The 27558-nt window shown below is 47.7% G+C and overlaps 7 protein-coding genes across 7 annotated transcripts; 5 read left to right on the top strand and 2 right to left on the bottom strand.

Annotated features, from left to right (window-relative positions):
* Positions 1-54: 54 nt before the first annotated feature.
* On the top strand, positions 55-6909 carry DEU56DRAFT_744401 (ribosome 60S biogenesis N-terminal-domain-containing protein; the record flags this gene model as incomplete). The annotated part of the gene is made up of 17 exons (XM_041349069.1): positions 55-190; positions 242-393; positions 441-698; positions 747-816; positions 869-1113; positions 1163-1464; positions 1515-2206; positions 2269-2964; positions 3017-3239; positions 3296-3630; positions 3680-3807; positions 3856-4774; positions 4827-4963; positions 5018-5641; positions 5702-6118; positions 6169-6412; positions 6464-6909. 17 exons carry the CDS (start codon positions 55-57, stop codon positions 6907-6909), a joined length of 6024 nt encoding a protein of 2007 aa, XP_041204180.1.
* A 277-nt stretch (positions 6910-7186) lies between these two features.
* On the bottom strand, positions 7187-8319 carry DEU56DRAFT_873251 (Alpha/beta hydrolase fold-1; the record flags this gene model as incomplete). The annotated part of the gene is made up of 5 exons (XM_041355848.1): positions 7187-7321; positions 7378-7467; positions 7521-7746; positions 7803-7929; positions 7980-8319. The coding sequence occupies 5 exons, from the start codon at positions 8317-8319 to the stop codon at positions 7187-7189; spliced, it is 918 nt and encodes a 305-aa protein (XP_041204181.1).
* A 1047-nt stretch (positions 8320-9366) lies between these two features.
* DEU56DRAFT_592456 (uncharacterized protein) lies at positions 9367-11708 on the top strand. Its single transcript, XM_041346980.1, has 10 exons — positions 9367-9412; positions 9470-9606; positions 9689-9702; positions 9757-9920; positions 9970-10021; positions 10072-10482; positions 10541-10927; positions 10977-11079; positions 11130-11281; positions 11334-11708. The coding sequence occupies exons 2-10, from the start codon at positions 9585-9587 to the stop codon at positions 11607-11609; spliced, it is 1581 nt and encodes a 526-aa protein (XP_041204182.1). The 5' UTR covers positions 9367-9412; positions 9470-9584; the 3' UTR covers positions 11610-11708.
* Positions 11709-11801: 93 nt separating this feature from the next.
* DEU56DRAFT_826936 (glycosyltransferase family 39 protein) lies at positions 11802-15336 on the top strand. The gene is made up of 10 exons (XM_041354370.1): positions 11802-12197; positions 12244-12396; positions 12449-13047; positions 13099-13194; positions 13244-13741; positions 13795-13952; positions 14002-14149; positions 14205-14526; positions 14579-14597; positions 14644-15336. Exons 1-10 carry the CDS (start codon positions 11923-11925, stop codon positions 15193-15195), a joined length of 2820 nt encoding a protein of 939 aa, XP_041204183.1. The 5' UTR covers positions 11802-11922; the 3' UTR covers positions 15196-15336.
* Positions 15337-21554: 6218 nt separating this feature from the next.
* Positions 21555-23324, top strand: DEU56DRAFT_873254 (uncharacterized protein; the record flags this gene model as incomplete). The annotated part of the gene is made up of 7 exons (XM_041355849.1): positions 21555-21597; positions 21659-21773; positions 21833-22009; positions 22063-22226; positions 22388-22640; positions 22694-22862; positions 22908-23324. The coding sequence occupies 7 exons, from the start codon at positions 21555-21557 to the stop codon at positions 23322-23324; spliced, it is 1338 nt and encodes a 445-aa protein (XP_041204184.1).
* A 435-nt stretch (positions 23325-23759) lies between these two features.
* DEU56DRAFT_744414 (uncharacterized protein) lies at positions 23760-26306 on the top strand (the record flags this gene model as incomplete). The annotated part of the gene is given in 8 exon segments (XM_041349071.1): positions 23760-24018; positions 24035-24094; positions 24155-24392; positions 24580-24785; positions 24818-25002; positions 25055-25277; positions 25333-26054; positions 26190-26306. The coding sequence occupies 8 exon segments, from the start codon at positions 23760-23762 to the stop codon at positions 26304-26306; spliced, it is 2010 nt and encodes a 669-aa protein (XP_041204185.1).
* Positions 26307-26822: 516 nt separating this feature from the next.
* On the bottom strand, positions 26823-27337 carry DEU56DRAFT_916939 (uncharacterized protein; the record flags this gene model as incomplete). Its single annotated transcript, XM_041357924.1, has 4 exons — positions 26823-26960; positions 27017-27142; positions 27206-27214; positions 27263-27337. 4 exons carry the CDS (start codon positions 27335-27337, stop codon positions 26823-26825), a joined length of 348 nt encoding a protein of 115 aa, XP_041204186.1.
* Between the last annotated feature and the right edge of the window lie 221 nt (positions 27338-27558).

The following is a 27558-nucleotide window of genomic DNA, read 5'->3' on the forward strand; positions in this document are numbered from 1 at the left end:
GGTCAAGTCATACTTATGGACTCAAGTGATTAACTCAGACCCAACGAGCATCATATGCCTCAAAGCAAGTCGGAGCGTCCCCAGAAACGCGCAAAACCTGAGCAAACGTCGCGGAAGGCGTATAAATTTTCGAATGCGATCGATGTCAGACGCGCTCTCCAGAATCAAGACCAGAATGCTCAAATAGAAGGTGCGCATACTTACGATAATCACTGCGAAGAATATTCACCCAGTCCCGCAGCCCTATCTGCATTGCGCTCGACTCTGTCTGTCAAGTCGGGGGAGATTGTTGCTCCTCAAGATGAGAGACTCGCGCTTGTTGTGCAGTGGATGGAGAGTTCGTCAGGTGCTCATGATGTTTTTGAGATATGGGAGGGTACGAACCAGGTGCGTGTATCCTTATTTCTTTCTCTCAGCGTACTGATGTTGCAATGTGCCAGTCATCCAGTCTATCGCTCCTCGTGTCCCTGCTATCCTCGGTCCTTACTCTGCTGTCCTCTCATTTCCCATACCACTCACACGGCATTCCGATTATCAAAACGTTGTTGTCGCCGAAATCGATGCGCAAAATCACATCTTTCATATCTGGCTCCAATGAGCTTATTCTCGTTTCATTGAAACTGTTGTACACCATCTCTCACTTTGGAGGTGGGAGGGAGCGGAAGGCGCTTTTTGAAGCGTTTCCATGGGACATGAAGGTGTGTTGGCCTCCCTACGATAGCTCATCGTCATTCACGATACTTTAGACTTTGGCAAAATTATCGCATATGAGAAGGAAAGGGAAAGGAGACGCAGAGGACGTTTTTGCAAGACCTGGTATGTCTCCGCGATATCTGCTGCCTTGAACTATCTGAATCTCGTCAACCAGATATCCGCACTTACTACGTCTTCTTTATTCTCTCCTTCATCGACTCCGAAACTTCCTCGCTGGTGAAATCGACTTTCCTCGAGCAGCAGAGGGATATATTCCTGTCTATCTTCAAAGGGCTTTCGCAAGATTCGTATCTGGTCGTCCGTAAAGTCCTCGAAGTGTGCTGGGTTGGGCTGTGGTCTGATCCGAAAGTGAAACGGACCGCGAAGATTGGACTGTTCGCTGAAATCACAATTGGACATGTGAGTGATATTTGACCTAAATGTCAAGTAATTGATGTATGGATATTAGCTTTTGAAATTATACGAGCGCGCCGGTGCTGAAAACGCGGATGGTGACCACATCCCGGCGGATCTCGTGCACCATTTTCTCCTTGCTATTTGTACACGACCAGGACTGGGCATTTGCTTCAAAGAAAGAGGATGGTATCCTCGCGATACTGATGCTGATGTCGTCGACGAGCCGAAGAAGGGCGGGAAAATATATAACAAAATCTTGAGTAATATACTGAAGAGCCTGAAGGTGAACGAAGACGCGAGGCAGCAGGAGCTTGCGTTGAAAATCCTGGCGGCGTGTCCAGAGTTGGTTGCTGGGTACGCAGAGTCGTCAATCAAAGATTTCCCGTTAATGATCGCTATTCCAGATACTGGCCTGCTGTAGGACTTACACTGGAACCCCGTCTATCGTCGAAATGGATAGCCAACATCGCGTTCTTTGGGCTTGTCATCTCCCAACCCGTACCAGTTTCATCGTTCCTCATCCCTGGGAATAGCATTTATCAACCCGATCCACCGCCGCTCTCAACAATCCTCGAGAGCATCCTTCCGTCTGTCAGCACCAAGATGCATTTCTCCAAAGGATTGCAGTCTACGTCCCACCTCGTGCAACATTGTACAGCGCTTGCGTTGGCAAGATGCTTGACCAAGCTCTCCTGTGTCTTCCGTGCTTTGCAGGATGTTGAATCTGCACTCGAGGAAGACGAAACTGGTCAGTGGACGCGTCGGCATCGAGAGGTGGAACGAGAGGCTCGGAGAAGGGTGCCGGAGTTCCAGGTAGTGGTGGCGTTCTCGCAAATGAAAGTAGATGCCAGAGAGGTGAAACTGGCTTTGCTTGGGGAAAGTGCTCAGAGATTGCTTTGGTTGTATCATCTGTGTTTCCCTCAGATGGTCGCGGAGGCGAGGTTTGATGTAGGGAAGTTGTTGCAGGGTCTTGTGGATGCGTCGCAGGACACTGTAAGGGAGGCTGGGAGCGTGTGCGGTTTGCATGGCTTGAAGCAGCTGCATGTGCTCCGATTGTTACAAGAAAGTGACCAATTTACTTGGTCTGGAAAGGTTGGTCAGTATTATTCGACGTGTAATGTTAACTTCGAGCGCTAATTAACCTTTTGATTTGGACAGCAAACTCTTCCAATACTTACCTTCATGCTCTTCTGAAGATCTTTTGCGCGACCCCCACAAGAGCAGTTCGGAGTACCCTGCGCTCACTGCTTAGAAAAACGCTCGCTGAAAGCATCCTTTTCCAAGAAGACCCGGACGAGGTGGACCTGTGGCTCGATTCCTTCCCAACAACCTGTCGCGGTGCAGGCTGCGAAGCCCCAGATGGCGCCGCACTAACTGACGAGTCTGACAGTGTTGCCACCTTCCTGGACGACTGCGCACAACGATGTATAAGAACCCCATATCGATACTTGGAGGCTCTTCAGGATCTTCTACCCATGGAGAATTCAGCAGTCGATGCGCCGAGTCCGCTGCTCATGACTGTGCTTGAACAATTTGCTGCCAAACTAGTAGGAAAATTGCTCACCCCATCGGACGCACTCGCCATTACTGGGTTTTTGAGAAGGCTCGTGTTCAAGCTAGCGGGCAAGTCGAGAGACCTGACGTTTCTGCGTATATTCTCTGGGAAAGTGGATGATGCTGCGATACCTGGGAACTTGTTCTCTCAGTATGCTTGTGTCACTGATGCGATCCGGCGTGAAGTGTCGATCATGCACAGGTGTTTCAGTCATTTCCAGGAGCTGCGTAGCCGCTCGGAGCCTAGCCCGAGTTCAGAGGTCGAAGACTTCTTGACAAAAATTGAAGGGGTGCCTTTGCGTGTGTGCAGCGTTTATTTTCATGTCGATGGAAATTGACTACATTGTTCTAGCTGAAAGCTCGAGTGCACGCATTCACAACGCGTACGAACTCGTTGACTGGTTGCGCTTCGTGGAACCTACTCTTCAGCCCCAAGATATCCTCCGGATTGTGGCCGTAGTTGAACGCTTTCATTCTCCTGCTCTCAAGGATTTATTCGAGAACCTTCATCCCGCAGATTCGCTGATGTGGGAAGGCGGTGATCTAAAAACTGCCTTGCGGCAGCTCCTCCAAGTGTATGTAACCTGCCGTCCTTTGATTCCTACATCGTGAATGCTAAATGCTTACACAGGCTTTCATTTGATTGGATGTTCACGCAAAGCTCTGAAGCCGACATCGCAAACAAGCAATGCCGCGAAATAATGCTGGAGTGTCTGTTCCTCAGACCACCAACACGGGTTCAGATTGAGCATGCCGTTTGCCTCGTCGCACATGATATTTGCTCGACGACGGAGCGGGAATCTATTTTGTGCGATCTACTGCTTTTGCTATCTTCGATTATGCACAGGGCAATTCGTGAACTCTCGAAGGAAGATGTCGCTCGGCTAAAGGAGTATGTTTTATTGAGGGCGCCGTCTATTCATGGCCTGTGTATGTCCGAAGATCTTCATGATACCGTGCAAGAAGGTAATGTTCTCAACGCAACTTAGCGCTCTTTCGTTAATTGTTCAAGCAGCTCTGTATGCGTTCCTCGATGTTTCTCTCGACCCCCACAGTGAGGGTGATAGGACAATCGTCTCCTCGATTTGTACATACTGGACGGAGTGTTTTAGGGCATCACTTCAGTCAGGACGATTGCAGACGGTACGATAACTATATGCATCAGGATGCACGTTTCTAATGTTTCTCCAGGGACGTTCCATCACATTGTGGCTACGTTACGCAGACCCAAACAATCTTCTGAACGTCATTGATCAGGCTTGCGATGCCAATAATGCCACCCTTACACCATCTGTGCTGGAGGTTCTGGAGTTTGCCCTCGATACCCTGAAGGGTTCCTTCACATGCGCTAGCTCGAGGATCCCGATTTCGCAGCTGCTGAGGTTACATCGGGTGTTACCTCACTCCGAGGTGCTTGAGGAAATGATCGCTGTTGTGGTGACTTCGCATCTTCCGCCATGTCATGATGGGCGGCCTCCACGAGCGAAGTTATTGGACTTTTCCTTATCACAACGATACCTGCCAACTTCTGGAAGTTCACAACTGGGCATACTGCCCGCTGATTTCGTCTCGAAGCTGTTTCAAAAGGCAGTTTGGACCGAATCTACGTCACGCATCATATCCGGGTTGGTTTATACTCAATCCGATGTTGCGAAGGAGTTTGTCGTGTGGTTCAACTCGGGAGCTTGGATGACCATTCCGCTCGAGCCTCTGCTACCAGCAGTGCATGCTGTTTTGGATTCCCTGGGTGGCGACTCCATCGATTTGTTCCGTGATACCACTATTACGGCGCTCTTTGAGCGTATATTGCCGCAGCGTCGTCGCCCTGAGGGCTTGAGACAGTTGTGCATCCGCTGTATCTGCATCTTACTCGAGGCGGATGCAGCTCGGAAACAACAGCTCGCCGGCCTGCTACAGAAGAACATTCAACGCCTTGCTGTTGAGCAGTTCGCTCTGGAAAGCGTGTCCATCGCCTTCCGCTTGCAATCATTTTCTCCACTGGCCGATCTCGTGACAGAATTAGCCGAGCGCGGACTGCAATGGGCAGTGCGCCACTTCTCTGGCCCCGAAGGTGAAGATGAAGAAGACCGACTGATTCTAGTTCAATTAAGTGCGTCGATTCAATGAGCCTTTTATGTTCCGCGGCTAACTCATATTCACAGCGAAAATTGCCAAGCAAGGATTCAAGGCAAAGACACACTTTGTAGAACCTCTGTTGACTACTATCATTCAGAACCGACTTGCTGATACCGTTGCTGTTGACATTGGTATTGCATTACTGCAGTGCTCGCCCCTCAAGGTAATCCTATCTTGTCATCTTGTGCAGCTTCAGGCTCAGTATGAATGTCTTTAGCCCGTTGTTGTGAATCGAACTTTGCAGAACATACTTCAACACCCTCAGTTCTTTAAACTATGTGGTTTTGAAGAGTCGTCTCAAAGAGATCTCATCATCCGTTTTATCGCTGCCCTATTCCGACTCCATCCCACGAACACATGTCAGCCTTCACATCTTGTTCCACTCGTGCGCATATATGGCGGGACCATCTCTGCCGCGGATCGCAATCTGCTGAGCATTTTCCGTTTATACGAGGCCGAAAAATTGACGCCTATATCATCTATCCTCGCCAAATGGTCGCCTTCTCCTGGTATATCTATTTCAAATCAGCTTGAGGCAGTACAAAACATGGATCCTATACGCATGTTGAGAACCTGCCATGTGTTCCCGATATGGAGACGTATGTCAGACGAACAGGAAGACGAGACGGTTGGCCTGGATGAGCAGGTTTACGATCCATTATTCGTGACTTTGCTCGTTGCCCAAATGCTTGCACATCATCCTCCAGCTTCGTCACTTGAATGGGTCCAGACATTCCGATCGAACGTTTTCAGTCTGCTTATCCGCTGTTTGTCTGCAAAAGACGACAAGATTCGTGAAGCCTCGCTCGGCTTGTTGGCAAGGGTGTGGAAATCGGTGGAGGTATGTGTGCTATATCGTTATTCGTTATTACAAGGCGTCAGAATGCTCACTCCTTATTAGCTTTCGGAGATGCAAGAAAAGCAGCACGCGCTGTACATCTTTAACCTCCTGAAGAACCTTATCAAGCCCTCATCCGATGGTCCTCCCTTACGGTTGCCTTCGTTTGCGTCATTAATTCTATCCCACGCTCTTCGAGGGGTGTTTTATCCTTCCAATTTCATCTACCCGCGCACGGCGCGTTTCCTTCTCCAGCGCCCAGAACTCGACGTGACTGACGTGCCAATGCTTTATGGCATGCTTTATGGGAGTTCAGATGACTGGAAGAAAGAGCGTGGATGGATCGTCAGGTTCCTGTCCGACGGGATGATGAGTACGGAAGATTGGAAGGTGCTTAAACGCCGACATACATGGGAGCTTCTTGCCAGTCTTGTGCAAAGCTCTGTTCGTGATCAAGTGTTGCGACGTGCAGTACTGGAGGTCCGTGACGCCAGCACTCTCGCCGATCCTTAATTCAAGCTATTTTACAGGTTCTTGCCAACCTGACTTGTAATGCCCAGGCAACGACTTCCCTCGTTTTGAAGTCATCTCTTCTGTCCTGGATCGAGATCCAAGTACAACTGCCACAAAGCCCTGAAGACACCCTTGCTTGGCTAAAGATTCTCGAAAACATTCTGATCACAGCCAATACAGCGAAACTGCAGCGGGCCACGAACGGACAGTGGCGAGATGCTCTGTGTAGATGCTTGTTGCTGGTCTTACAGAATTGCAGTGGTAAGGGCGTTGTTTTCACCCCGTTTTGAAGCTCATTCACTTTTACTGTAGTGCCGTCGCTCCTCATTCTCCAACAAGCCGCTCGTGTGACGCTACGATCAAGTCTAGCGTCTCAGACTTCAACTTTTTTCCATCTGTCGCAAGTTCTCACGACCGCAATCGGCGTTCTTGAACAGCTGGAGCCTTGCATAGATTTCAGCGAATCTAGTTCAATCAACGGACCTGTGATCCATCCTAAGGCGCCGTACCACGGTCATGGGTTGCACATCCAACCATCGATAACTGATCCCCTGCGTGCATGGGGTAACATTGTCGAAGACTTATGGCGGGCGAGTATGACGCTTGAAGAAAAGTTCGCGAAATGGGATGCCCTGACGGGCAGGCTACTACAGTGGAGAGGCATCGTCGGTGATGATGGTAGCACAATAGGCGAATGGGCGAGACTGGAAGTTGTCCGAATATCTGTGTCATCAATGGCCAGCGGCGTCCAATATTGAACGCAGATAGGATGATAGATTATAGCCTGGAAAATAATGTGAGACTGGGCGCATTGGACAAAATATTGAATATCTGTTCTCCAAGCTGATTGGGAGCATGCTGAGGCACCTGGTAAAAGATGATTACTTGATTTCAGAAGAATGTTTGTGCTACATACCAGGTGTCCTGCTCCGTCGATCCGCGTGACAGAGACAAAACGTCTGCCTGAAGCCGGATCAATCAGGGCATCCTGCACTGCGCGGGGTCTACAACACCGCATATGCGTCCGTTAAGAATTCAGCTTGGGTTTGTAGAAACTGCGTACATGTACTCATTGTCGTTTCCAAACACGATGCTGATGGGAATGCGTGAACAAATTTTATCCAAGTCTTGCACCGGTCTGGTTGCACCGTCTGGTTCTCTGTACATCGTCTGAAAGTATAGTCTCAGTGGTGTCGAGTATTTCACAGAGGATCTTGGCCGCGTACCACCTCTTCCTCACGTGAGCATGCTAGGCTGACACCATGGTAGGGTGCTTGCAGGTGACGCGCACCTGGGTGAACCCGGAGTCCATATTTCTGCGAGGTTATCAGGGTGACGATGTAGCAGAACAACAACAGGAATGCAGTACAATATACAGATCCAGGACACGCGGATCCCAGCGTTCACATCGCTTTCTTGATTTCAGGTTCTGATACGCGTATTCTGGGGAGGGCCACACGTCTCTTCGTTCGTATGCGTTTTTGATGAGAATACGGCGCAATGGTTCCACTGCCTCTGCAGTTGGACTGAGCATGGGTTCCACGAGGATGACAGAGGAAAATTTGAAGGCCGGTTCGAGGTTCTGCAATATAGTTCTAGTATATGACCTGTGAATCGAGGGCGGGTCTGTTGTGAAGAATATAGGGCTTACATAGCGACTCCACCAAGAGAATGACCTATTCCGACAAGACGTTGACTTCGGAAGTCAAATGTGGGTCCGAGCCTTTGTTCAGCAGACATAAACCTATGGACGGCATCTGCATATCTGCGGCACCCGACTGCACCAGGACAACCGTTAGTCTGGTATCGTGCAACTAAAAGGACTCACAGTTGCGGTAAAAAGGTGCCTGCTGAAGTGCATCCTCATTGAGAGCAGCAGATACACCATGGTTTGGACAGTCGATTGCCCATGCACATTTGATCTTCAATAATTTTGATGAATTTCCGGAATGTGCTGAAGAACACTGGAAGATACGTTCCAGGGTAGGCTGCCAAGTCTCTTTGTGAAAGCTGGTCGAATGAAGCAAAACAAGAGTGACTGCTTCCTCGTCATCCCAGTGAGTTTCAAATTCCGGTAGCCAGTACTTTTTGGCAGTTATGTACAGGGGATAGTGTTGGTCAGGTTCAAGTAGAGCCTCGCATTCCAGCAAGTTCGATGTGGGCAACATGTTAGTATTATCATTGTAGCCAGTGCCTCAGAGCACGACTTAAGCGCGGGGAATTTCAAACACGTGGGTGCCGTATTGAGGATATTGAGGTCCAACTTCTCAGCATGTTCACAGGGGCGCATCTTTGGGCGTCCTGTCTTCGGTGGGCACCTTTCGGTCGTCAATCAACACGGTGCCCTGGCCAAATGTAAGGACAATTAAAGTTCTCTCCTTCTGGCAATTCAAGAGAGAAGAGCAATTTGGTGACCTCAAGTACTGTCGTGGCCACCTCGTACAAAGTGGCACTGTGGCAGAGTTTGAGAATGATATTCAAGGGAGTTGACGGAGTCGCCGGGAGAGTCTGTGACCGTTTCCTAGTTCTTAAACTTCTCGCTGAGCAGTCAGTCTCTTCTTGAGTAAATGAAACGACCATATCATACTAGGCCGTATCCTTTCTCTTGCCAGTGCGTCTCGCATCTGAATCATCAATGAAAGCAGCTCTCAGAGGGCTTAAAGGCTCGGAACCGCAGAATGACCTTCAATTTCGTGGTTTACTTCCTCCAGATCGGTTCCTCAGTAGTACTAAGTAACTTGTCAAAGGCCTGAGCTGTTCAAATATTCTCAGAGCAACCCCTCAGGAAATTAACCGCCACGTGACCGCGTCGCGGTGTCCTAATATAAAAAACGCGTCTTTGCATTTTGCTGTTAAAGTTGAACCCTTTCCAAACCCTCCTTTGTCGATTTTCGACGCTATCACCCTAACTCACCCTTTACGACGCCATTACTAACTCGATGGTCAGTATGACTTTTTATTTATTTACTTCGGCCTATTCTGTCTTGCTCACCCGACCTTTTTTTAGTTCGTGGTGCGTGCTGGTTCAGACTCATTTGAATGTAGTTCCGCCAACAGTTTCTACAGTTTGCCGGTGGAAGTTCTGAATCGGTCCCACCTTCGAGTGCAGCAGTCACGAGGAGCCAGGCAGTTAAGGTAACATCACGGAAACCTGCTGCCCGTCAGCCTTCCAGTAAACCTCCAGTTACATCTGCCGTGGCCTCGACCATTCGCAAGACTTCAACTCCGACGAAACCAGTTCCATTCACTTTCAGGACTAATGTAACCAACTGCATTCTTGTACCAATCAGTTTGTTACTGAGACTTCAAATTTCACAGATTTCTTCGAGGACCGATAGGGTGACCCTCGGACAGACCCTCTCACCGAAAGCGGACAAGTCGGCCAATATTGAGGAACCCCCTGTGGTATATACAGGCTGTACCTTGATATTTCATGCAGCTTTATCTCTTGACAGGTAAAGGACGACCGTGTTGAAACCCAAGTAGAAACCGCGGAATCAACTGACGAGCCCACTGTTCCTTATGACCTTGAAACAGTGAGAGCTGCAAAAGTATGTAGTATGTTCTGCTTGTACCTGTCGGTTTCGTGATTCTCATCGATGTAGGTGGAGTTAAAGCATCTCCAGGGTTTAACAGTGGATGCGTCAGACCTCAGTAAGGATCACGAACTGCAGACTGCTCCACTCATTACGAGAGAAGCGTATATCACTGCTGGATACAAGAAGCATTCCACACAGTACGGAGTGATGGGTCAGGTTTTGTCAATACAGTATGACCGTTCTCTGTTTTGTGTCCTGATATTCATGTTCGGTACTCAGTTCGAAATCAAGCGCCTACGTCCCTGTAGATCCTAGACTTTATCTCAACACGGTGAGTCCTTTAGATTAAGATTTCGCCGATGTATCTCACGAACTCTCTAGAATACACCTTTTTCTGCTGTAGTTTGTGGAGTACAAGGCTCAGGAAAATCACATACAGTTTCAGTCCTCCTTGAAAACATGCTCATTCCGAAACTCCAGGAAATAGGTTCCCTTCAGCAGCCCCTAGCAGGACTCGTGCTCCACTTCGGAGATGGTGGTGTCGGTTCCCTTCCAAGTGAGGCTGCATGGGTCGGTGTCCCATCAATGGAGGGTGTAAATACACCGAAAGTGCGAGTCTTCGTGTCAAAGTCTTCTCTCAATACTATGAAGGGGGTTTATGCCCCTCTCGGAAAGAACGTCGAAGTAATTCCCTTGCTCTTCAACGAGGCAGAGTTGGATGCACAGGCTTTTCTATCTATGATGGCTGTCGGGTCGTCAGATTCAGCGCCACTCTACATCCAGATCGTTCTCGTGAGTTATGGATGACGATCCATTCTGGGTGTGTTGTAGTCTGACCTCTTCTTTTTAGAGCATTCTCCGAGATTTGGGAGAGACATTCTCGTACAAACGATTCACGGAGCGACTCGAAGAAGAGAAAAAAACCTTCAACCCCGCGCAAATTTCTGGCCTTGAGCAGCGCCTAACTCTCCTGAACTCGTTCATGGAGCACAATCGTCCAGTACCAGCCGCTTTTGGTTCAAAGACGTACGCCAATACCAGTGGGCCCAGATCAAATGCTACTGCTCCCAAATCGGCACGGTGTCGTTTCGCTGCGGGACAATTGACCATCGTTGATTTATCAGATCCATTCATTGACCCAGGCTCTGCGTGCGGCTTGTTCGAGATTGTCACGAGACTATTCGTGAGGGCTGAGGTTGAGACTGGAAAGGTTCTTGTTGTCGATGAAGCCCACAAGGTATCTGGCTCACTATATCTTCAAAGTTGATTGCTCCAACGTGCTATAGTACTTGTCCTCGCACAGAGGTGTTTCAGGGCTAACAAAAGCCCTGTTGACCCTCACGAGAGAACAGAGACATTTGGGGATGCGTGTCATCATTTCTACTCAAGGTGATACTGCCCTCGGTCAGAAGGAGAAGCAGAACTTACACAAAACACAGAACCAACTGTCGTTCCACCTGTTCTATTAGACTTATGCACTGTTGCTATCATGCATCGATTCTCTTCTCCTGCATGGTGGGACCACCTTGCACGTCACGTCTCTGCTGACGTGTCTATAGACGAAGCATTTGACACGGTTGTTAAGCTCCAGGTACGCCGTATCCTAGAATATGGGACTTCTCTAATGCACAGCACGCGTCCAGACTGGCCAGGCAATTGTTCTTGCACCATCGGGGCTTGGCGTGTTCCCCCAGGATGCAGAAATTCCTCGCTCAGGGAGAATTGAAGGAGTTACTCCAACTGTCTTGAAGATGAGCCGATTTGGAAGACGTCACATCATCATGAAGACACGCGCTCGCGTCACAAAAGATGGAGGCGCGTCGGTTCTTGTTGTTCCTAGTCAAGAAGAGAGCGAGGAGTCCGAGAGTGAAGAGGAGACGTCTGAGTCCGAGGAATCTGAGGATGAAGAGTCTGAATGAGTTAATTATATACCTCACCTATTGATTATTACTAGACACAGCTGCGTGCTGATTCTTTAAAGTACTTACTTGCATCTACGGCGTATTTTATGAACGGATTTTCATCATTGTGAAACGTGCGGTTGTTTTCATTTGTTTACCAAAGCCTTGCAAATTCAACAGGAACAAATAATATCCTGTCCCTTACAGCCGCAAGTGCAGTGCGTCACTTACTACCAAAGGACATTTTCTTACTAGCCACACGTGGCGCCTACCGCTCTCCTTCATCCATTGCACTTTTCCGTTATCTCGTTTTGTCTTCGTGCGTTTTGTCATGGCCGCCAACGTCAGAGTGCGGCGTCCAGCTACTCCGCCGCCCGGTCTTCCACATGTCGCTCCTTCATCGCATAAATATCCACCAATACGGCAAGACCACTTGAGTGCAGATGAGCGGCGAGAAGCAGCTTCCAAGGGGTACGGACCTGGACGAAGAAGTCATTCGCCAGGCGGTCTCAACATTACATCTGGGGAATGGAAACTGCTGGCGGTCGTCCTTCTAATTGCCATTGGTGTCAGGATGTTCCGAATATCGAAACCAGATAGCGTGGTGTGAGTATACCAAACATTCACTATACTCACCTGACCTATTCGCCAGTTTCGACGAGGTACACTTTGGTAAGTTTGCGGCGCGCTATATTAAAACGCGGTATTTCGTCGACGTGCACCCTCCACTTGCAAAATTGTTGATCACTGCGGCGGCCTTCGTATCTGGCTTTAACGGCGAGTTTGACTTCAAGGAGATTGGGAAGTGAGTGTAGTCGGCAATGATATCTTTCTGTTGTTGAGCATGCATTAATTAGGGTCTTTGAAAATGCGCCATATGTGGCTATGCGAATGGTACCCGCTACATTCGGAGTCGCAACTGTTCCAACCGCATATCTCACCCTACGAGCTCTTGATTGTCGCGCAACCACTGCACTACTGGCATCAGTATTTCTGACATTCGAGAACGGACTCATCACACAATCTCGTCATATCCTACTGGATTCTCCCCTCGTATTTTTCACGGCCCTCACCGTCTTCTTTTTTGTGGGGTTTTCGAATGAGGACAAGAAGGAACCATTTACCGAACAGTGGTGGACGTGGCTCATTTTGACTGGTCTGTCTCTCGGCGCTGTCGTATCCTGCAAATGGGTCGGTCTCTTTACAATTGCGACGGTTGGTGTGTGCACTATCTTGCAGTTGTGGCTTCTCTTGGGCGATCTTCGTGTCAGTCCAAGGATGTGGGCTAGGCATTTCTTCGCGCGGGCTGTCTGTCTCATCTTGATACCTATCCTTTTCTACATGACCATGTTCCAACTGCATTTCCTTATTCTTGGAAGCTCAGGAGAGGGCGACGCGTTTATGAGCTCGGAATTCAGGCAGACGCTGGGGCATGGGATGGAGGACACGTATGCAGGTCCGTATATTGCGGTGCTGCACATGGATATACTCAATCCTGTTATTATAGATGTTGCCATTGGTTCAGATATCACAATTCGACATCTGAACACACAAGGTGGTTATTTACACTCACATGCTCACAACTACCCTGGAGGAAGTGCACGTACGTGTGGCCTTTGCTCTCTATCATCAACGATTGAATGGCCGGACAGAGCAACAAATCACACTGTACCCTCATAGGGATGAGAATAATCTCTGGCGGGTGTTCAATGCAACGGTTGATGGCTATGAACAGTACGACTACGAGCACAAGCCTATTGTGTATATCGACCACGGCTCCCACATCAAGCTAAGGCATGTCGTGACTGACAAGGCCCTCCACTCGCACGAGGTCCGTCCGCCCGTCTCAGACGTCGACTTCCAGAACGAGGTTTCAGGGTACGGCATGGCTGGCTTTATTGGCGACATCAACGACGACTGGGTTGTCGAGATTGAAAAGGGCGACAGAAATGACAAGGAGTCGAGCAAGCGCTTGAGGACGTTGAGAACGCATTTCAAGCTCAGGCACCTGAATACAGGATGTTACCTCTTCTCGCACAAGGTGAAACTTCCCGAATGGGGTTTCGATCAGCAGGAGGTCACATGCAACAAGAACGCTGTCAAGGCCAACTCGCTTTGGTACGTCGAGACAGTTGCAAAGCATCCACAATGTAAGGTTTTCGTATCACTGTCATCGGATGTGTTCAGACCTGCCTCTTCATAGTACCGGCCGATGCTCAAAAGGTCAATTACAAGATTCCCGGATTCTTGTCCAAGTTCTGGGAGCTACAGCAAGTCATGTGGACAACGAATGCTGGATTGACTGATCGTCACATGTATGACTCTCGGCCTTTGACCTGGCCTCGTCTTCGCCGTGGTATTGTGAGTTGTACGATTGAGGTTGAGATTCATATCTAATTAGTTGTGTCAGAACTTCTGGGTCAAGGATCATCGCCAGATCTACCTAATCGGTAATCCATTTGTTTGGTGGTCAAGCACGGCTTCGGTCATCGCATATATGATCGTCAGAGGGTTCCTCGTACTTCGCGCGAAGAGAGGATACCGCGATTTTGACAACAGTGAGAATTAGCGCGGTTAGGTCTCGTCTCATGCTGATCCAGGTATCTGTTTTAGCCAAGGTTGCCAAATATGATTCCCTCTGCAGTTTTCTCTTTATCGGGTACTGCATGCATTACTTCCCATTCTTCCTCATGGGCCGCCAACTCTTCCTTCACCACTACTTCCCTGCGCTGTATTTCGCAATTCTACTTAACTGCGCCGTTTTCGATCTCGCCACATCGACTCTACGACCAAAGATTCGGTTACAGATCGCTGCCGTCCTTATGATCATGGTGATCATTACATACTCGAAATTCAGTTCCTTGACCTATGGCGATCCTTGGACAAAAAAGAAGTGCACGAACGCACAGTGGGTGAAGACTTGGGACTTTGCCTGGTGAGTCTTGGATGTTGCATCAGGAGTTTAAGTTTTGACGAGCATCTGTTAGTAACGAGTTTTTGGATGAGGTGTGTCTTGCGAATTCATGAAGCATTCTGACTAAACGCCAGGCAGTACTCCCAGTATTCAGGTGTAACTGTTCCTACTTTGAACCGGACCATCCCGATGGCAACCATTGGCGGTGAACCCGGCGGGCGCGCGGCCATTGTGGTCGAGGACAAGCTCGGGCAAGATGGGGTCGCGCCGCCTCAAGACGAACAGAGCACCGCCGTCCTGAATGGTGCACCAGAACCTGGGCGGGATATATTTGCCAAGGATAAACAGAAGGAAATCAAGAGCCAGATGATTGCGTTGCAAGATGTGCCAGTTATTGTGGATGAGAAGGACATTAGCGTGGTGACGTTTGAACCAACCACTGCAGCAGCACCCGAAATAGCAGCTGGGGGAAAAGAGGAGGTCAAGGTGCAAGAAGGTAACGTGGGTACCGGTGAGCCAGAGGATCAGGCGCATCCTGAAGTCATCGGTATCCTCGAAGAAGAGATCGAAGCGATAGTGGGTGAGGATGATGATGATTATCGAAAACCTCATGGGCCTCTTGACCACGAGGAGGCCATTGCAGATCAGGTGGCGCATGAGTTGTATCCAGAGGCCAGGGACGCCGAATAACTTATTCAGGAATCTGTAATTGTGTTGAGTGGCTACTTGAATAGACCTCATCGTGCACTCGACGATGTTAACAATTTACTCATATATCTATGTCTATCATCGAATCATCCATGATGTTGGTTACCACACGATGACTTGTGCACATGACGGTTGATTATGAGTGGCTGATTCCAGTCAGAACGTACAGTATTTGTGTGTGGATTCTATGAGATGCGTCTGCTTTCCTGTACAAGCTATGCGCGAGGTGCATACAATTGAACACAATGGGGTAATACGGTAGGGCGCGTACATGTAACGCAGGTCAGGTGAAATGTCTGTCATCCGCAATGTGTACAGCTACAGTATCTCTAGTGACCTAATATCAATCGTGTCGCGAATAGAAGTTGTGTCTCTGACTTGGACAATGATAGCATGATCTGATGCAATTCTTTTGTATTCTCCGCCGCGTTGCTGCGCTAGAAAAAGTGCGCCAAACGGCTGTCCAAGGCGAACAATCAATCGCAATGCCCGCAAGTGAGCTTCCGAATCAACCGTCCCTTTTTCTCCTGGGGGCACAGGAGGAGTATCGTGTAACGGAGACCCAGGTGGGGTCCAATAATCTTCCATGCTCTGCGAGCCATCGAGAGAATGAGGGGGTTCTGCATAGCCATCCTGCTCCGCAAAGTCGGGCAGCTCGAGGAGGTCACGATTCCATGGACGAACAAGATAAAAAGTTTGCAAAGTCGGCCTCTCTGGCCAAAATTGGACCAGCCTGTCTTCCGTGGTGATCAACAAATCATGAAGCCCTTTTGCATTAACTTGATACGTGAAATCTGTCTCCTGGTCTTGACCAGGCCTCCGTCTGACTTCGGTAACGGGGAATGCGATGCAAGGCAGATGTAGTCGGCAGTGCGCGAAACGGGCAGCGCTAAGAGAGTCAAGCTCACGGTACAATTCCAAGGCCACCTCTACAATTACAGTATCTCGCAGCGATGAGATCGATGACCGAATCCTGTCATCGGAAAGAGATGGGAATGACGGTGGGGCTTGGTACGAAGTGATGTCCGCTGGTAGACAGCTATTAAATGCGGATGCTTGCCCAACCCAGTCAAGGGCGCTGACATCACCCGAATGAGCGACAATCTCCTGTAAGAGCCGCCCCAGCGCGTTTTGCTTCTTCTCGCCATAGATTATGGGTAGATGGATGCCAAAGATGCCAAATAATGAGTAAGCAATGTCTTCTTGGAATGTGGTGACACGTGTGGATGCCCACTGGAGTTTCTCTCGAGGGTTCCTCATCCCTGGATGGAAGGCGACAAGGGACTGTGAATCTATGCCCGTAGCATCTCCCAACTCCCGCATGATTGCCACAGACTTTTTGTGGTTGGCAGATTGATCGTCGAGATATAGGGTCCAATCCTTCCGGTAAAACAGGACGACTTTAGGAGCCAAAAATTCTTGGACCGTCCATCCCCTCCTGTTCCAAGCACTATTTGCCAATGTCCTAGATTTGGATGAAGGTGGAACATCTGATAGGTAGACGATCGTAAGTGCTGAGTTGTGATACCAGACGAACATGGAGTTGACTGATTTTTGGAGCTCGACGTTGTTTTTCTGGTCTATGCAACATGTGTCGATCCACGCCCATAAGAACCCCGAATCACGAACAATTTCGCAGAATGACTGCAACTTCATGATGCTGTCAACTGGATCCAACTCGTAAACGATCTTGTCTTGGATGTCGTGCAGCAGGAGCTCCTTCTCTTCCCACCTATGCGACAGCATGACCCAACGGAAGTACGCGACCACCACGTCTTGGATGTGCTCCAATTCAAGGTCTGCATTCTTAATTATAGATGCCAGCAGCTGCCTGTACTCTGCGCTCGTCTTGAAAGCATGTATCTGCGCCTCTCGATCACATAACCGCCCAGTGGAAGTGTTGATCAGACGAATCGGAGCATCGTCGAGGTGAGCATGAATGACATCTCGAATAGCGCATTCTGCTTCAAATGGACTAATATAATGCTGGTGCGGCTCTGGAGAAAGAGTGAGACAGTTTGACACACATTAGTTGGAGCTTACTTCGTAATTGTGGGTCGGGAGCATCATCCAATTTTGAGAGCATGATTTGAAAAGCCTCGATCGCTTCGTCATAGGATTGTGCGCCATGAAGCGCCGCATGTTTCAACTCATATCCCAGATAAGACGAAGGGTTGAGTTCGATGACCTATGTATGGCTAAGATGAGCATGGACTACTATGAAACAATAGATGCCACAACACCTTTTCCGCATCGAGAAGTGCATCATCCCATAGCATTTTTACCAACCTTACCTTACTTCGGTTTGCAAAGATACTATCGGTTGCGGAATTCAGCTCAATCGCCGCCGAGTATAGTTCAATAGCTTTATCGTAGTCGTGCTCAGCGAAGGCAGCATCTCCACTCGCAGCAAAATCAGCAACTCCATTGGCAGCATAGAGCGCATTGCATTCTTGTACGAAAGCTGAGTTATATGCGCGCAAGGATCGTAATTGTAGCCGGGTGACATTAATGAAGACTTACCAGTGGACCAATCAAGGCAGCTCGCCTTCGTGGCTTCGTCACTCATATCCATCATGTATCGGTGCGATTCGACAGCTTCTCTAAGTCTCCCTGCCTGAAGGAGTGCATCGCACTGTTTCTGATTGGCAGTTTTCCACAAGGACTCGGAGTCCCACCCGAAGAGCTGCACAAAGTGCGTGGTTGGGCGTGAAAAATAATGTACAGTTGGATCATATCAACGTACCACCACAAAGTCTTGGTATTCAGAATGAACAGCCGACTGCGATCTAAAAGCGATGGCCTTGACAGCAGCACCGAAGTGGTCAGCGGCTTCATCATGACGCCCGCCATCCAAGGCACTGGTTCCATGTTGAAGACACAGATATGCCTGACCATGAGAAGTTGCGAAAAAATCACCTATGATTCCCACGTTATCAACTTTGTTAACTGGCGTCACGGGACTCTTAGTGACACTTAATAAAGCTTAAGCCTATTTGTATGGAGCACCGGCGGTGCACACCAGCCAAACACCTGTAAGATAGGCCTCATCCGGTTTCAGCACGTCTTATGTAAGCGAGTTTGCACTGTTCTACCTCGTTGAATAGCAACACCATAAAGTGACTTTTAGCAAATATAAGCCCTGGGATGTCTTCTAATATACCTTCTCTTAAGGACCCAGGAAGAATTTTTATTTTTGGTTCAGAACTGAAGAAGAAATAAGTCAAAAACAATAAATATCTAAAATGCCTTAGAATATCATTTCCACACTGCAGAAATACTAAGTAATTTTTTTGAGATATACCAAAGACATATTTGGCCGCTTATATAAGCAGTCACATGATATGTGGCTGTGGTCAAGATGCTTACTAAGAGGGCCAATGACATGTACATACCACAGAGTCAGACAGCATATGCCATATCTCCAACATACCTTGCCTCCTAAAGGTGTTGCTAAGGTTAAAAATCACTTTATACATAGACCTGCAATACAATTTGTACATAGTGATGGGCCCAATGGCTCTTAAACAGCTGCCTAGAGACTGGCAAAAATTTTCAAAAAAAAAATCCTAGCATTTGGCCGCATTTTAGGGTTAGGGTTAGGGCTTACATAAGGTGCTGGATCTGGATGAGGCCTATCTTACTTACACTACCAACTATTCCCACTGTAAATAGAGCGCGTGAATATAATAACCCAATTGGGTAATCCACGCTCGTCGCTCGCCCGCACCACTCCGCACGTTGCCGAAACCTTCGTGCTCGCTGTTGCACACAATGAGCTCGAGTATTTCATCATTTCAATGTATTTTATCCACGCTTTTTTACTGTACCGTGTTATATGTCATTTAATATAGTATATCTCGCATTTTCAGACCTAAGTAAGCTGAGAACAAGTGTACATAGATGTATTAATACTTTACAAGCAACTTAACTCCTCCACCTCATCCATGGGACTTGAGCCATTGCTCCCTGGTCGAAAAAACACCATTTATATGTAAGAATATCCATAGATAAAAAGAAATTCAAACCAAAGGGTGCTGGAAGCTGAGAAAGGCGCTCTGAAGCGAACATTGAGGGCAGGAGAAGAACAGGATAACATACATGGGCCAGGGCATCAGCCAAGCGTTTAAATATGTCATATAAACATACCTGAGTGAAGGGAGAGTAAAGGGAAAGCACCAGGACAGCAAAAAATGCGACCAAGGCAAGGGATGGGCTGAAGGTCATATAGAAGTCAACATAACTACTTACCAGTGATAGGAGGACAGAAGCGGTGTTCATGGAGGGTATTATGACTCTATTGGAGTCAAATGGGCTACTAAACCTGGCGATAAAATAGCTAGATGAGATACAATGATTAAAACAACAGAAAATGCGAAAAAACTAAGTAGAGGCTCACCATGGGGATCAGAGCGCAGTACTGGTGTATAGGACAGTGTAAAACATGTCCTCAAAGCACTACCACTAGGTTGGGTGGTGTGTATGAAGTGAAGAACGTGTTAGCAACAAAAATGGTCAAAAAGCGAATCATAAAACTTACCATGCCAGAGTGATGCCCAGGAGGGGTACCAAAGGCAGTGAGGTCACAGAATAATTAAAGGCATCCCAAAAAGTCATTATACCAAGGTGGAAGAGCTGTGATCAGGAATAGGACGGGTTATTGAGAAAATATGGGAACATGTACCAAAACCACTAACTTTGCCACTTTGCGACATGATACAGAGGCCAAGAGTACATATATTGACCTCATCAAGTACATGAATAGGTAAATAACACCTAGAAATGTCAACACAGCAAGTTTCGAGACATACCAATATGATGTGGTTGAATTAGAGTCAAATTGAAGGTTTAAGATGCATATGTACGGTGCATTACACAGTTGCCATATGTGTTGCAGTGTAAACACACACATATTCTCTCGATAATGACTTGTTTTCATCCTACCTCAACCACAACTCACTGGTATGTCCTGGAAGTCACACTGCTAATATTTCTAGGTGTTCTTTACACGTTCTGCTCTTTTTTGGATCAATATACGTCCCCAGGGCGTCCCTATTGGCAAAGTGAGTGGTTTTGGTTCATGTTCCCATATTGTCTTAATAACTCGTCCTATTCTTGATCACTGCTCTTCTACCTTGATACAATGACTTTATAAGATGTCCTGTATCATTTTGCGACCTCACTGCCTTTGGTACCTACACTGAGCACCACTCTTAACATGATAAGTCTCATAGTTCGCTTTTTGACCATTTTTGTTGCTAACACGTTCTTCACTTCATACACACCACCCAACCTAGTGGTAGTGCTTTGAGGACATGTTTTACACTGTCCTATACACCAGTACTGCGCTCTGATCCCCATGGTGAGCCTCTACTTAGTTTTTTCGCATTTTCTGTTGTTTTAATCATTGTATCTCATCTAGCTATTTTATCGCCAGGTTTAGTAGCCCATTTGACTCCAATAGAGTCATAATACCCTCCATGAACACCGCTTCTGTCCTCCTATCACTGGTAAGTAGTTATGTTGACTTCTATATGACCTTCAGCCCATCCCTTGCCTTGGTCGCATTTTTTGCTGTCCTGGTGCTTTCCCTTTACTCTCCCTTCACTCAGGTATGTTTATATGACATATTTAAACGCTTGGCTGATGCCCTGGCCCATGTATGTTATCCTGTTCTTCTCCTGCCCTCAATGTTCGCTTCAGAGCGCCTTTCTCAGCTTCCAGCACCCTTTGGTTTGAATTTCTTTTTATCTATGGATATTCTTACATATAAATGGTGTTTTTTCGACCAGGGAGCAATGGCTCAAGTCCCATGGATGAGGTGGAGGAGTTAAGTTGCTTGTAAAGTATTAATACATCTATGTACACTTGTTCTCAGCTTACTTAGGTCTGAAAATGCGAGATATACTATATTAAATGACATATAACACGGTACAGTAAAAAAGCGTGGATAAAATACATTGAAATGATGAAATACTCGAGCTCATTGTGTGCAACAGCGAGCACGAAGGTTTCGGCAACGTGCGGAGTGGTGCGGGCGAGCGACGAGCGTGGATTACCCAATTGGGTTATTATATTCACGCGCTCTATTTACAGTGGGAATAGTTGGTAGTGTAAGTACAGGTGTTTGGCTGGTGTGCACCGCCGGTGCTCCATACAAATAGGCTTAAGCTTTATTAAGTGTCACTAAGAGTCCCGTGACGCCAGTTAACAAAGTTGATAACGTGGGAATCATAGGTGTGGGCCCGAGGGGGTTGTAAGTTGTGAATCCGTGGTTCATTGTATCAATATATCTTCTCATTGAACCACTGACGCAGGCTGGCACTTCAAGGCTTGCTCTAATGCCCAACCCGCAAGGCAAAAACGGGAGAGGTGTTGTTAGTCGTAAGTGCATTTGAAACTGGGTTCAGTTAACTCAATCACACTGGCGCTAATTACTTTGCAGCTCCAGATGCAATCATAAGACCGCTTGTAGAGCAGTATGTTGCTCATGGTTACAGCAATCAAGAGATCATCTCTCGTCTTCGGGCACACCAGGAGACTAGCAAGTTCAATATATCGTGAGTCATAGCTACCTAAACATACCTTCAAACAGAGCTTCTGATGTTTGAATTATCAGACTGAGCCTCTTGAAAAAGCGACGTTCACAGTGGGGAGTTATGTCTGCCCGTGGTCAAGCACACACGATTGAAAGCATTGGACCTGCCATCGAGCGTGTTCGTCAATGGTTCCCCAAACAGGGCTCGCACGACATGAAGCAAACCCTTAGGCAAGAGGAACATATCATGGTTCCAAGGTTGTATATGATGTTCTGTCGCTACACATTTACACTGATTGAATTGTTTTCAGAGACTTAATACTGCGGTACATGAACCTTCACCATCCAGATGAAGTTCAGCGCCGGAAGAGTTGCTGGCTCAAACGCAGCACTTTTTGGACTGCAGGTCTTCATGACATTTGGGTTTTTGACCAACACGACAAGTGGCGTCGTTTTCAGCTCTTCCTACATGTTGGTATCGAGCCGTTCTCAGGGCGAATACTCTGGCTCAAGATCTGATGGACCAATCACAATCCACGCTTGATCTGTGGCTGGTATTGTGACACGGTCCAAAGCCTTGGAGGTAATTATTTGCATCCAGTCTCGATTGTCAGCCTACTAATGCAATCATTCAAGCTATGCCTCTCGTTACCCAAAGCAATCCAGGCACAGAGAACAACGGGATTGTGAACGGTCACACCATGCTTCGTCATCTTCAAGATCCAGGTCTAGCACGCACCCTGCAGCACAAGTTCAGAGGCGACCATCGCAATATAAAGCCAGAAATTTTCTGGAGCCAATTGCGCCGTCGCTGGACTCCGGGTTTCGAAGATATTCTTGATTTCGGTTTGAGTGCAGGCATCTATAACCCGGATGATGCACTCGAAAGGTTCTTCTTTTATGTCTTTGATACTTCTTGCACTAACACTGTGTGGAACATAGACTTGTATTTCACTTTGTTTTCATTCCGTGGCTCCAGCATGAGCTCGATCTTTTTGCCGATAAGTTCAACAACACTAAACCCCGCTTCAACATGCACAAAATCCTACCACATGGTCGCCCCAATGATATCTTCGATTGCCCTGAGAAATTTGATTGTCGGGACTTCTCTGTAAGCTGTCAGACACATTCTTGTCCATATATTAATGTTTTGCAGGTGATCGTCGATAATTCCTCACTTGAGGAGGTCCGGAAAACATACGCTCCTTCCGATCACCCCGTTTTTCTCTTGGTACCCCAGGAATTCTCCCAGCAGGCTACGGCATTCATGTCTGAGCTCGGTCATACTGTACTGACTCGTGACAATATCTGGGACGTGTATTCAGGTCTTCTTATGTGCTTTCGAGCCATTGAAGGCGAGGATCCCATTCGAAGTGTCATCACCGCACAGCCAAAGATCCTGTGCAACGGTGAAAAACTAATTGGGTCTGAGGAGATGGATGTTCTGGATTTACCGCCATTTGTTGAAGGGGCTGGATATCGTGTACCCACTGGTGAATCTGCGGCAGTCAACTCATCAGATGAAGAGTCTGACTTCTACGAGTTTACCTGGACAGATGAGGAGGCAATTTAGATTCAGCAAGTCGAGTAGTACTGTAGTCTATCTTAGTCCGCATCTGTTGGTGCCATTGATATTGTAGTACAATTGATTTCCTGTTTGAGGCTGGTATCACTGGTGTCAGTATCACATACCACCTTATTGAACTCTTCTTGCTTTCCCTCAAACAACTGCTCAGGATCGTGATGCTCAAAGCAAGAAAATTCTGTTAGTTGGTCTCATGCTGATCATGGTGTCTTCTGACGTGTTCGAGTCAGGCTCAGTCAGTCGGTCCAGTGCATTGAAGGGCTAGCTATCATGCTACAGGATCTGGGAAGACAGACACCTTTATTTGATCACTTGAGAATCACACTTCAAAAGAACAACCGTGACTGCAAATCACTTGGACTATTATATGTCTAACATGGTTCAAAAGCCTCCAGCATCCCTTGCTCGTCCTCTGAATCCACCATGGCAGACTTTACCCCCATGAATCCAAACAGCTGGAGACTTTGTCAGCGTTGCAACACACGCTTCAAATCAACTGTACCATTTACATACGTGCGTGGTAAAGACGGCTCAGGCCGTACATGTTGCCCGACCTGTGCAAAGCATTACGAGGGACGTAAAGCTATAGAACAGACTCGAGGCCAGCAAGCTACAAGCATTGGTGAGTCCAACTTTGATGAGTCCGAGTCGTCCAAAACTAATCAAATTCATTATCATTCATGTCACAGACTTCACAGCTGCTGAGGGGCCCTCGAGACCTGAGCTGGTAAAAGCAATGTCAGCAGCGCAACGTGGAGGTTTGTCATGCTCTGAGGGCTTCCGGTTTGTGTACGAAGCTTAATAGTACTATCTTATAGACAACATCTTTCCCAGTCAGCGCTTTGGCCATCCAGCCCACATGCTGGCAGGTGACCGCGGAAAAATGCTTCCTCCTCCAGTTCCTGCACACACAAGCATGGGATATACGCCCAATCATGCCGTGCACCAGCTGCATCGCAGCAAGATGGCTCAGGCAGCATCGTCAGGCCGCTTCCATCAAGTCATGATTCGAGTTGCCTTACATCACCTGAAACCAGAGGGAAAGTCGGGCATAGTGTTAGTTGGTGTAGGTTATATTAATTCTAACTCGCACTGCTCTCAACTTGCGAAATTTACAGAATATCGAACGTGATGTGCGTGTTGCGCTCAACATTACCCTAGCTCAGCTCCAGTCCGAGGTAATCAACCAGCTCGAACCATTATGGGCAGAGTGGTCGCGCAGCCACACTCTCTCCCTCTATAGCCTGGAAATGCACAAATCACCAAAGTTGATTCTTTACGACCCGAGACAACCATCCATTGGTGCTAATGAACCAGTCCTACAAGAATTCTTCGTGCGTGCAACGCCCAAGGACCCCACACCCAATTTTTTTGCAAACGCTCGTGTCGCCATCCTTCTTGTAATGACAAATGCGCAGTTCGAGGATGTGTTGCTCTGGCAAGAGCAATGTGTCAATGTAGGTCTTTTTTCATGTTTTCAGTGATACTTTTCACACTTAGCTCAATCTCACAGAACATTGCACCAAGTGTCGACGCTGATGTGCAAAATGTACTAACATCAGCCTCTAGTATCCCTGCAAAGAAAAGGGTACTGCAAAGTCAAGGTAGCAGCAACGATTCTAGCCCATCGCCACCACGCTGCCCTGCACGCAAGCGCTCCAGGAAGGTGAGTTGAGGTGCTCGTATATTGGCAGGTCTAACCATATTTGATACCACAGTTTCCGATATCTGAAATTAGCGAGGTCCTGGCAGGTGACGATGTCTCAAAGGATGAAGACCAATCCGATGTCTGTGGCGGCCCTTCAAAGCTGGAACAGTCGCAACCTGTCTTAGCAGCAAGCGCTCTCATATCAAAAAAACTCTTCTTACCCAGCCAATCTCAACTACAAGCGGCCATGAAAGCTCAGGGAAATGTTAGAAAACAAGCATCCTCTACTATAGGTACGTGCCTTGAACTTTTAGAATCGCTCAACTAGCTCACATTATGTGATGACAGGTGCTGGATGTGTCCCTATCACCTTTCGTCTCTTCGACATCCCTTCCATTGGCTTCGCAGCGCTCGTTTCTACACCATTCAGTACTACTGATAGCAAGTACACTGTCGCCGCACTCACCATCGACACCAGCTCCAAATCTATGACTGGCTTGGCAGGAAGCTTCAAAACGTGTCACCCTGCCTTGATTTCAAACGCAGACGTTGTCCCATCCATGTCTACATCACCACCACCATCTGTTCTGTCAGCCGAGCAGGTTGTAGCTAAACGCGTGTTTTTTCGGAAGGGCCAAACCATGGGGCGTTGCCGCTTTGCAAGGGAGGATGAGCTGGAAAAGACACTCGACAAGGTGAATTGCCTTTACTGGGGCACATCATTGCTCGGTATGGCGTACACCTTCGTTGACGAGATGCTCAAGACTGGCAATGTGAGCCAAGATGTTGTGGTTGAGTTACCACGTCTAAGGCTGGTTCGTGCGGCGCTAGCCATTCCCGATGATCCCAACAACGACCTCGGCGCAAACTATCTCATCGAGGAGCGGATTAGCGGAAAATTCGTCAAGTACATCAACAACAACTCCGCCGTCCCCGCCCATAGTCTAGAGGGCAGAGAAGCAGTCATCGGACTGTTTTTATGCTTTGTTCAACACGTGCAATATCACCTTACTAACAACATGGTATATCTATCTGATTTCCAAGGCGAGTCCTCAACCCCTCACCTGACTGTCACCCACAGCTAACTGACTGCGCTTGGCATAGGTTCTGGTAACCTCCTTACAGATTGCCAAGTGCTAACAGGCTCGTGAGTTTGTACCTACTACTAAGCCTTGGACTGTCATACTAACACGAGCCTTCTCTAGAGCTTTCATGAACAATTTGGTGGAGGAAACTGCACATCTGCTTTTAACAGTTTCAAGACCACACATATATGTAATAAGTTCTGTGGCGTTTTCGGCTTGCAACCTTATGTTATGTAGCATTTTAGCACTCGGCGCACTACCATTCTTGCTGTATAAAATTACCTGATCATAGTGTTCATCTTGTGAATTACTTTGGCTTGTAGATCGCCTCATTGACGTGAACATCAGTACTACAGAATCATGTACTCTGTCACTTTCACGGCCAAGCAGAGTGCTACTAAGTGACTGCGATAGAACTAAGAGACTGCGATAGAGATGCATGCGTGAGGCTGTCACTGAAGTGCATTGCAAAAGCAAAAGTAGACAGTGTATATACTTATATCTAATTCTTCCTGGCCCTTGTGCGCTACGAAATGCGAATGGAGCTGCTCAGTGTTTGCGCTCACGAAGAAGCTGAATTGGGTGAGGATCACGGTCCAGACGTCATCAGGGCGGAGGATGAGCCCACAATGATTGTTGTATGCCTCAAGCACGGTATGCACGAATCCATTGGGCTTTGGCATGACATCACGCACCACATTGAGCTCGATGGGGAGGGACGTGCGAAGGAGCTCAAGACAACGCGTGAATTGCTCAGGGGGAGATCTTTTCGAGAACGGTAAGGTAAGGGTTTTGGTGAAGAGGGATCTGAAGACGATAGTCTTCTGTAAAAGACTCGGCGGGGTGCGTGGCGGGACAGAATGAAGTCACGCCAGGAGGAAATTGTTGAGTCTGAGAATAGATCTGGTGCTCAGGTATGATTCAACATGGGAATGAGATGAACATACCGTGGAGAGCGGGGACAGAAACTCAAATGATGCCGCAGAACTAGCTGTAGAGGATATTGGGGAGAACTCATGAGGAGACATGGCGTGTGTGGGGGATGTGGTTGAGATGACTCTCTGATGCCGTTTCTGAAGCCTTGAATGGTTGATCAGTGACTTGTACTAGAAGTATCTGCAAAGCGCTGATGGTACGTGTGATCCCTTTAAGTTATGAGCCGATTTATCTAACACGTGTCATGAATAACGCACCTTTACATCCACGGGCTCCTCAGGGAGAATAAATTCTTGCATGTCGCCATCATTGACTACGACATAATCGTGCATGCTAGTAGCATCATCCAAGCTCGTCAGACTGAACAGAAATGCCAGGTAGCATTGAGTGGATATGGAGTGACAGCCATCGTCCCATATAAGAGATCCGTAATGGAACGGGTCACGTGAACGTCTGGAAACCTTGTCAAGCAATTGCAAGGTAACTAGGGATATACAATATACATCAAATAAATAAAACGAAGAAACAATATTCCTCAAACCAAAACAGCGAT

Source organism: Suillus clintonianus, assembly GCF_016758775.1.
Source record: "Suillus clintonianus strain FC179 chromosome Unknown DEU56scaffold_95, whole genome shotgun sequence".
In the NCBI taxonomy this organism is placed as follows: Eukaryota; Fungi; Basidiomycota; class Agaricomycetes; order Boletales; family Suillaceae; genus Suillus; species Suillus clintonianus.

Bases quoted from the DNA above. Each gene is read 5' to 3' on its own strand.
- DEU56DRAFT_592456 (XM_041346980.1), top strand. From the start codon at position 9,585: ATGCAGCTTTATCTCTTGACAG. The intron at 11,080-11,129 runs GTGATACTGCCC...CACAAAACACAG, and splicing joins TGTCATCATTTCTACTCAAG to AACCAACTGTCGTTCCACCT. The intron at 11,282-11,333 runs GTACGCCGTATC...GCACGCGTCCAG, and splicing joins ACACGGTTGTTAAGCTCCAG to ACTGGCCAGGCAATTGTTCT.
- DEU56DRAFT_826936 (XM_041354370.1), top strand. From the start codon at position 11,923: ATGGCCGCCAACGTCAGAGTGCGGCGTCCAGCTACTCCGCCGCCCGGT. The intron at 12,198-12,243 runs GTGAGTATACCA...CCTATTCGCCAG, and splicing joins TCGAAACCAGATAGCGTGGT to TTTCGACGAGGTACACTTTG. The intron at 14,150-14,204 runs GTGAGAATTAGC...TATCTGTTTTAG, and splicing joins ATACCGCGATTTTGACAACA to CCAAGGTTGCCAAATATGAT.